Below are 10,257 nucleotides of genomic sequence, written 5' to 3'. Positions count from 1 at the left end.
ATTACGTCACTACGACATCACAAACACGTCATAGAGCTTGTTAAATATACGTACTATCGCCCGATATGGCGCCGGTGCCTTCGTAGAGACGTAATATTTGGATGGCATAGTCGGGTCTGCAGGTGGGGGTTAGGATTGACACATGAAAAAATTGTTGTGCTACGCCCACTAGAAGTATGTTAGGTAGAAAACTACATGAGACCCCATTTTTGTTTGTTTGCTCTTTTGGTTAGCTTATTCAGTTATTCCTGTATTCTGTCTAATATTTTTTGCATTGATCGTTTTTTGCCTTATGTGTAACGCTTTACAGTTGTACCGGTATAAATTTGAGAATATATCAAAATAAGTTTATTCACCATCTGCAGATCTGTACTGGTATTACATCTGTACATATATATCAGTGTATCTAAAAAAATATGATTTTAAAACTTTCACAGATATAGCTATGCATTCATTGAATTTCTGAAAAGTGATTCAATCTGTCAATGGAGCTCTTCTTGTCTCGTGTGACTGGAGATAAAAACAGTGGAAATAAAGGTCCTGATCAATGGATTCCATTTTCAACAAAGGTGAATGATGTGGTAACACTTGGTCGATCATCAGATTTACCTATACGATTGTTATCACAACATGTTTCTAGAACACATGCAGAAATATTGAAAAAGAAAGATGAAAACTTTTACATTAAAGACCTAAATTCATTGAATGGAATACACGTCAATGGTGTTAAAATTGAGAACTCTAACTGGCATCGTCTTAGTGCTGGTGATAAAGTGGAGATTGGTAGACCTGATGATGAGGAAATTTTAAAAACAATGAGCGCCAATGATCGATTTATTTATAATGTGTTATCTGCAACCAATTCGGAATTAGACAGCAAACCACGGGGGCCAAAGACGCATATGTCTGAATCTTTAAAAAAAGATTATTTAAAGCTGCATCCAGCAAAAAGTAAAAGACTTGCTAATGGTGCTTCAAAACAAGTAGAATATAAAAAATCCAAAAATAAAAATGCCAAAATTGTTAAAATAAATGTTCCAACAGTTGACCACGAAACAAATTGTAATGATAAAATGGTACATTCCACTGGAAAAAATAAAAATAAAAAAATGAAAATTGAAACTCAATCAGAAACAAATCATGAAATGGAACGAGAAAATAAAAGATTAAAACTACAGCTCGAGGAGAAAGAACAAGCTTTGAAAGAAGAAATTAATTTGCGAAACAAAAGAATTGAAGACGAACAAAAGAAAATTACACAAAAGCTTGAGCAAAATTTCAAAACCAAACTTGTAGAGAAGGAAGAAGAATTAGAGATGAGGCTTCAACTAGAAAAAGACATTGCATTTGAGCAGTGTAAAGCATCATTTGAAAAGGATAAGGTAAATTCTTCAACTATCAAAACGGTGGTAGATACAATGGAAAATGAACTTCAGTGTGCAATTTGCTCAGAGTTATTCATTGTTTCAACGACATTGAACTGTGCTCACACATTTTGTGAATATTGTATTAATGAGTGGAAAAACGTTAATAGTATTTGTCCAGTTTGTAGGCAGCCCATATTGACATTGACACGATCTCTTGTTCTGGATAATTATATTTCTAAAGCTCTCGAAGGTATTTCTCCTGTTCTTAAAGAAAAAAGAGAGAAAATTATTGAGGAGAGAATGAAAATTGAATCTGAAATTGCCAAAAATAAAGCAAATAGGGGGCGTGGGCGTGGTTCGAGGGGTGGTCGGGGTCGAGGAAGAAGAGTACCTAACTCTCCTATCGACCTGAGTAGATCAAACAATGATGACAGAGAAGGCCACTCACGGTATCGCACTCGATCTCGAAATATTATAATAGTAAGCGATGTTGAATCATCAGATTCTGAGGAGAGTGATTCTTATTCTGACAGCGATAGTTCTAATGAATTTGGAAGGATCACTTTCTTTTATTGAATTGTAGCAACTTTATTTCACATATATAGGCAATATGGAATTACTTCACATTTATGGAAATCAATCATAGAGTTAAATTGCCAAATGGGATCAATTTTTTAAAATCAGCTAAAGCTGAAAAGCCTTGGGAGAAAATTTGACAGACAAATAAAGTGATAGCTTCTGAGGTGACATTTCCATCCACTAAAAGTTTCAAACAATTGGTTCATTATTTCAAAAACTAATGGCATCGGCGAATACAATTTTGCAATGTGCAATTCAAGTCTGTTGGAATAAAAGCCATAAATATATTTTCTTCAAGTTGAAATGATTGTATGTTTGATTAGATTTTAAAACAGTATCTCACTGTTTTTCATCAGCATTCACATGTGTCTATCTTCTGTGCCTGAAAGACCTTTTAGATCTAGCGTAGCTGCAGCACATGTAAAATATATATAATGTACAACAACAACACTCATATTGGAGAAGTAAATTTCCACGAATTCCTTACCCTCGCTTTCCTATGTCAAAATTATGCTTGAAATGATTTCATCGGACAGTGTTCTCTTATATATATATATTGCCATTGTTATATTGGTGTAATATGGTATTGAGTATTTAATTATAATAGGGTAAAAGTATTTGGTGTTCGGATAAGTTTTTGTCAGGTTGTTGTATATGTTTTTTTGCATTTTGAATTTCTTTTTGTTAACTGCTTTATATGTTCAATGAAATATGAATATTCATTGTTTTATTTGTTATTGCTGAAACATTTTCTTAACAAAATAAAAACACCAGTATGTTCGTTCTTATGATACTTCATTTTGTTCAAATTGGTTTTTTCCTAGGTAGCTTATTTTTTTTAGGAGTACGAGATACTTGAAAACGAAGGAGCATCAGTTTATCACATTATATTATGCTGCTTATTTCTATGAGAAACAGTGACCCGCTTTCTTATTTCAAGCTTGGCTACATTGTTTCAGAAAAGTCTTTTGTAATGAACTTTTATTGTATAAATATTTACTTTTTGATTTGTTGCCTTCTGCTTTCACAAAACATGTAGTTGTGATACCAAGTTGATAAAATATTTTCTTATTTTTTGTCTAAGCTATTCATTCGGTTCTCCAGCCACTGTATATATTCAAATAAATTAACTGTATAATAAAATAAACCTCTAAAACCGCTAAGAGTGAATCAAAAATATGTCAAAAAATGACAAAGTCGATGAAATTGCCTCCTTGTTACAAAAAACTGAAGTTCGACAGCAAAATATTGTCAGTTTCAAAGGACAGGGATTAAAACTGAATAATGAAGAAGATGCCAAGAAAGTTATACAAGCTATTCGTGACTGTCCAGATCTACAGGTACTTGTTGCCTTGGCCTAATTAAACAATTTTTGTAATAGATTAGTAAAAGATTTACAAATATGCCCTAACCATAATTTCAGAAATATGAATCTTGACTGAAACTCCTTTTTGAACCAGCTAAGGAATATTCAAAACAATTCGAAATTAATTATATGCAGTATTTCAATTTATTGATTTTAAAAATTAATGTGCTTTGATAAAAAAATTATCATTTTGAAATAAAGGGCTTCATTTATTTGTTAGAAACTCTAAAAAAAAAAATGAAGAACCATTAAATTACTGATCATCTTACATTTTCAAACTCATTGACACTCATCAACTTCCATATGTGTATTGGGCATAGTAGGTTCGGTTTTGACCATTCTACACCTGCTATTACAATTTTTAATTCAAAAATTGATTAATTTGACGAAATCACAGCAAATAATGGATTTTTCTATGTTCAGGTGCTTGAATTATGTGGAAACACAATAGGTGTGGAAGCTGCAAAAGCCATTGCTGATTCTTTAGATGATCGTAAAGAACTCGAAAGATGTTTATGGGCAGATATGTTTACAGGTTAATCAAATAACTTTAATTGTTACTCGCGTTATAGCCGGCAGAACAATTTTACTTTTGGTGTATACTAAACAATTGGCAACTATTTGTATTTATTGGCAGAACATTTATGAGTTTCTTTCTTATTAATGTCTTTTGCAGACACCACTCAACAGATGATATAAGTCGCGCCGCGCCATCTCAACTTTGCACCTTAATTAATCTCGCGTCAAGCAACTCCTTATTTAGAAAGACATTTTGTGCCTTCATTTTTGTAAAAAACTCCTCTATTTTTAAACGTGGGACATATAACAGCAGTAACGAAACGCAGAACTGACTTAGCGGCGCGTGATCCAGCTTTTGGTTTAGCTAGATCCCGAAATCCTAATTCTGAGTCAAACTTGGTCATTTTTGAACGATAGCACAAGGCCTGCTCACGCTGCAAGTTATCAAATTAGTCAAATATAACAATTCATCATAAAATGAGTCTCAGAAGAAAGGTGACATAGGAAAACCGGGAGTAAACATAATATTTCCTTGCCCACAACAACGGTAAACCACAGTACAGTGTCTGGTCTGCTTTTAAGTGATATCTGTCATGGAAGAATATAATTTGAATCAACACTACAAAACTAAAAACGAAAAAAGATATGGAAGTTAAGTTACCATAGTACCTTTCGGGAAGCAATTTTAAAACAACTAAAGGCTTTGTATATCTTCCTTAAAATAAAAAATGCAACCCATGCATAGGCTAATTAGAACGGTAAACTGTCATTCTTTAATATAATTACAGTAAGCTCGCGATATTCTGATCACTTTTGGGTTTTTCCAACTGTGCCCCGCTAGACCTCAAAAGTTTTTGCCTCCCTTCAACCTTGGACCACCCTGATCTCTGATTATAATTTTTCAGTTGTTTTCATTTTTTTTTTATAGGACGTTTGAGAAGTGAAATTCCTCCGTCACTGACTTCACTCGGTTCTTCAATTATGAAAGCTGGAGCACACTTGGTTGAAATAGATCTCAGTGATAACGCTTTTGGACCTATCGGAATTAAGTCTATTGCTGAGTTATTGAAAAGCGAGGCATCTTATACTCTTCGGGTACTTCTATTTTTTACGATTTCACTAAGAGTGTAGGTTTAAAAAAATTATTTTAAGACATTTTAAAAAATTGTGAAAATAAATTTAAAGAACTTTTTCATGGAACTGACTGCGAGAGGTTATTTTACACAATTACCTTTTATCCCAAACTATTTTTTCTAAAAATTCAGATAAAACTAAATATCTAGGATCAGTGGCACTGGAATGTTTAATTGTAGGTATCCTTTTACTTTGATTTTCTGATTTGGAATAGGGTGTTCCCGATTTATGGTAAACTGCATTGTCAGGGTTTATGACCCTGCGTCAAGTATATTTAAAAGTTCTAAAATTCATTTGAAATATTTTTTCTCTGTTTGAAATGACCAGGTTCTTAAGTTCAATAACAATGGCATGGGGATCGGAGGAAAAACTTTGGCAGAAACACTTATTGAATGTCATAGAAGGAGCAGTGCTTGTGGAAAACCACTTGCTCTGAAAGTTTTTATTGCAGGAAGAAACAGGTGAGAGAGTTGTTTTTGTTCGCTTAAATTGATATTCTGGTTCATATCTGCAATCCGAGTCTATTTTCAAGACCTAAATAATTAATGAAACATGGTAAAACATAATCTTCAGAAAAATTCGATATTTCCTTTTGTAACAAGAATAAAATTATACTGAAAGTAGTTTGCCACAGGGATGTCCAAAACGAATCGATTGTTCGAATGTTCACTGAACGACGTAAGTACTTCTGTGTGGCGCGGCACAACCATTTTTGCATAAGGTACTCCTAACCCCCACCTGGCTTCATCATCTAAAGATTACGTCACTATGACCTCACAATCATGTCAAGGAGTTTGTTTGCAAGAGTGTAGCTACGATCGCCGAAAATGACATCCTTGCCAACGATAACGAACTCAATAACGCCAGCGATCTCTCTCATATCCGGATCCTTCCGGCGAGAAAACGAGAGAAATAGCTTGCTAGATTTCGACTGATTGCCTGCGTGTCTTGGATGACAGTTGAGATAGTTTGGAGGGCCTTATACGTTGCTGTGACGTTGTAGTGTCGTAATTTTTAAATGACGTAGTCAGGTGGGGCCGGGGGTTAGGAATAACATATGCAAAAATGGTTGTGCCACGCCAACTAGAAGGACTTACGTCGTGTTGTGAACATGGTCCCAAAATTGGTTATATCCAGTTTAGTAAACTCTTGAACTTGGAAATATTTTGAAAATATGTTGACAAAAAAATAGTAACGTCTCACAAAATAAAAAAGAGAATACTAATTAGAACAATGTTGTCAATACTTGTGACTGATTACTAAGTTTTTTTGATCACTCTTATTTTCAGATTAGAAAACCCAGGAGCTATTGCACTCGCTAAAGCTTTCAAAACCATTGGAACTTTAGAAGAAATTCACATGCCACAGAATGGTATCAATCATGAAGGGATATCTGCTCTGGCTGAAGCTGTGAGAAACTCTCCGAATCTGAGACATTTGAATCTCAATGATAACACGTTTTCAAATAAAGGAGCTTTGTCTATGGCGAAGGCAGTTGGAGTATGTATATTAAGAAATCACTGTTTAAAACTTTCTGAGTTCAGTTTTCAATTTCAATCCTAAAAATGTTTTTACAGTGATTAATATTTAATATACATCAGTATTTTAAAAAAAAATACTTCATTGTCATCACATTGAATTAAGACTTCCTTAGCCGCTGAACTTTTTGAGTTTCCAATTGATTTTCCAATTTGTTTCTGAAGTTCGATTTATCCAAAACCTAACAAAACTAGCTTACTAAACCAAAAACTGCTTCATTTAAAAATCTGTGTAAATTCGCAGGAAATTTAGGTGAACTGATAATTATAAAAATATAACCAATCCCAACCCTAAAAAGGCCAAACGTTGTGCTTTTTCATCAACAGCTATTAAATAATTTTATTGAAATTTCTGTCAGGAAATCAACAGCCTGGAAATAATCAACTTCGGAGATTGTCTTGTGCGAACGGAAGGGGCAGTAGCTATTGGTGAAGCACTGAGAATCAGCAATCCCAGTCTTCATACTTTGATCCTTGCTTTTGGTGAAATTCAACTCGAAGGTGCAATCAGTATTTGCAATGGCGTTGCTGAAAAAGAACATCTTGAATTACTTGATCTAAACGGAAATCAATTTGGTGATGACGGTGTGGATGAAGTTCAAGATTTGGCAAAAGAACTTGGGTGAGAACTTGCCAATATTGATTTTACGGTATATATAATGAGAAAGATTGTGAAGTAGTCTCAAATTTGTAAGTTTGAATATTTTGAAACCACGTAACTTGCAGGTATGATAAATTGCATGGAATTTTTTTAATATGTCTTTCTTACTGGCCACTGTTTATTCAGTTAAATGAATTGGAGCTATGATTAACATGCCGTATTGTAGTAGGACACAAGTCTGAAACTTAAGTCGCTTAGCATACTAGTTGACGAATTATGGCCAAAATAATAAAGAAATAAACGAAAAAAAAAAATACTTGTTCAGCAAACTAACACTCATCCTTGGTTGTTTTCGAGAGTTGTGTGAGCAGCCTGGCTCGATACTTTAACAAATACAAAAATTCTCTCCTAGTGCTGCATTCAACTCTATCCAGTTGCACTTGCTAATTGTTATTTTACTCGTCCGATGGTGTTCATTGCTCTCGAACACAATTGTGGAGCTGTTGTTTTAAAAAAAAAATGGCATTCACCACATTTCATTTTATTACAGATACTTGAAAGCCCTCGGATCATTGTCTGATGATGAGGGAGTAGATTCAGAAGCAGATGATAATGAGGATGAAGATGAGGAGGATGAAGAGGAAGGAAGCGAGTCACCCGAAGAAGAGGATGATTCTCTCACTCCGCAGATGAACGGCTATCATGGTGTTGATACCAGTTCAGTTACTTTCGAAGATTTCCCAGATCGCATATCTGCGCAACAGTTGGTTGTTCTAGGAAGTAGAAGGAATGAACTTTTACACCAAGCTGTGTTGAAGTTGGGTAATGATGTTGAGGCTTGTATTGATGCGTGCTCAAGAATATCAGGTGAGTTATTTTGTATACCACAAATGCATTTTATTCCGTTCCTATTTGCCTGACATTTTGATTGGTATTAGTGTACACCATCTCCTGGTTTGTCCTTCAGATAACATGTTAGAAAACAATACATTGAACATAGTAATTTGTATTTATTACGGTTTCTTGTTGGTGTACACAATTTGTAAACCACTTTAAGTAGAAAAGTTGGGTGCAATGGCGCCATCTGGTGTCTGACTTTTTTGATGCAAACTTTTTTGGATTGTCTGTTGAGAATCATCTCCCTAATCTCTTTCACTTTTCATTAAAAATTTTGATTTTGTGTATTGTAATTGTTTATGGATTTTGTTAGTGTAAAGTCCTGTTCCAATATCAATTAAAAAATACTAAACTGCAGATTCTGACCACACGACCCTGGCTGTATTTTACTAAATTCACACCCTCAATATGCTCTTATCTCTATATATGTCACCTTGGCAATTTTTGAATGCTTCATGTAGGATTAAAGTGAAAAATTGTTATATCAGATTTTTGTTTTTACAGGTTTAATTGAAACGCCGAACTTCTCCGACAAAACCAAATTAGAAAGTACAGTTTTTGAGTGCGCAAATGTTTACTTGCGTTCTGCGTTTCAACATTGTGTAGACAATCCTATGAGAGCTGTAGATAGAATCTTAATCAGAGCAGGACTCATAAAATCAGAAGATAAATCTATTAAAGCCCTTCCGAATGTAAGACCCTTTCTTCAAGTTTTGAAGCATGCCCTCGCACAGCCTTATTATCCGCAAACAACGAGAAAGGCATTGCGAGCAATGGTTGCCAAGACATGTAAGATATGGGACAAAAACGTTGATATTCAAAGCCAACTTTTACAAATGCTGTATTAATGTAACCAATTTTGATTTTAGCAGTTGATTGTATCATAATGAACAACTTTTGTATGCTTGGATTCTGAATGTTTCCAGATTCTTGTTACTTGGAAAAATTGCACTTCTTAAACAAAGCAGCACTGCCCCATATGTTTCACATGCATTTCATTAGTATCAAAGCTTTTGTAGAGCGTACTCATAAAACCAATGGTTATTTAAGAAGTGCGATTTTGGTTATGCAGAATATTTTTTACTGTGTAGGATTGTAGTCTTAATTGAATAAATTGTGGCAATTTCGTGATCTGTATTTTGGAGTGATATTTGTCAGTTTTCAGTAGTTTTCGAGATTGGTTGTTAATCATATGGTTGTTAATCATATAACTTAGTTGTCAGTGACAACTATACGTGGACCTATGTATCCTTCCGAGTAGCTTCAGTTTAGTTGCAATAATAAAAAATTAATCAGTAAAAAGCTGTCGTATACTAAACTAAAATAGCTTCAGTTATTCGCAATTAGGCTTGCACGTAATTGACAAAAATCAATTCCGTAATTACGGCAAAATCAATTACGTAATGACCCCGTAATTGCGATATTTTTCCACGCATTTAAACCTATCATAACAACCAATTGAATCCACTTCTTTTCCGAATGGGACATTGAAGTTGGGTTTTCATATTCTTGGCGGTACTACACGCCGTCGGCAGATGTTAAAGACAAATATCAAGGAGTGAATTCAAATTAATTTTATTCTGATTTTTATCTTTTGTGTTAGCTTTGGTTTTCCTTTATCACCTTCGCAAATTAACCGTCCCATTTTTATGCGATCGATTTTATTTTATCATTACCGACACTGGTATACGGATATTTATGAAAACGATAGTTTTTTAAAACCACCTTAGTACTGAATAAAAATTACGGGTTTCTAATTTATTAACCAACGACGAGCGTATTCTCTCGTTTGATTATACTTGCGATTTCCTCGCGACGAAGACTTGTTTTTGCAGCGTCTTCTGCATTATCCGACATTACTGCCTTGTTAGCATTTTATAATAATAATTATTGATGTCGACTTATTGGCGATATTCCGATTACCATGCTTCATTTTACATTTAATCATTTCGCGGACTGAATGTTTATAACATTATTTGCGATAAATTTAGATCAAATATTATTTATTTGCGTATAATCTAAATACCGAACTTATATGATATGCCTTCTCCGAAAATACAAAGTTATATCGCAAAACAATGCATTTTGTGACATTTATTTTACACTCACGACATTTATTTGCTAACTCAAGTCGGCGATCCTATCGGCCAAGATTGACACAAATTTGGTCGAGTGCCGGTGGTATTCAAGTCGACGATAAATCAAAATAAGTTGCCGCATTTGGTAAGACAGTTAATCATATATGGCCGAAATATT

At 34.2% G+C, this 10,257-nt stretch overlaps 2 protein-coding genes across 2 annotated transcripts; both read left to right on the top strand.

Moving 5' to 3' along the window:
* Nucleotides 1–390: 390 nt before the first annotated feature.
* Nucleotides 391–3,030, top strand: LOC120327195 (uncharacterized). The gene has a single exon (XM_039393639.2). The coding sequence runs from the start codon at nucleotides 486–488 to the stop codon at nucleotides 1,941–1,943; it is 1,458 nt and encodes a 485-aa protein (XP_039249573.2). The 5' UTR covers nucleotides 391–485; the 3' UTR covers nucleotides 1,944–3,030.
* Nucleotides 3,004–9,138, top strand: LOC120327187 (ran GTPase-activating protein 1-like). Its single transcript, XM_039393624.2, has 8 exons — nucleotides 3,004–3,286; nucleotides 3,736–3,847; nucleotides 4,760–4,926; nucleotides 5,293–5,426; nucleotides 6,255–6,465; nucleotides 6,863–7,125; nucleotides 7,655–7,971; nucleotides 8,506–9,138. Exons 1-8 carry the CDS (start codon nucleotides 3,125–3,127, stop codon nucleotides 8,847–8,849), a joined length of 1,710 nt encoding a protein of 569 aa, XP_039249558.2. The 5' UTR covers nucleotides 3,004–3,124; the 3' UTR covers nucleotides 8,850–9,138.
* The last annotated feature ends 1,119 nt before the right edge of the window (nucleotides 9,139–10,257 follow it).

This window comes from Styela clava, chromosome 4 (assembly GCF_964204865.1).
Source record: "Styela clava chromosome 4, kaStyClav1.hap1.2, whole genome shotgun sequence".
Classification (NCBI taxonomy): Eukaryota; Metazoa; Chordata; class Ascidiacea; order Stolidobranchia; family Styelidae; genus Styela; species Styela clava.
Note: the sequence above shows the minus strand (reverse complement) of the source record. Positions and strands in the feature narration are given on the sequence as shown.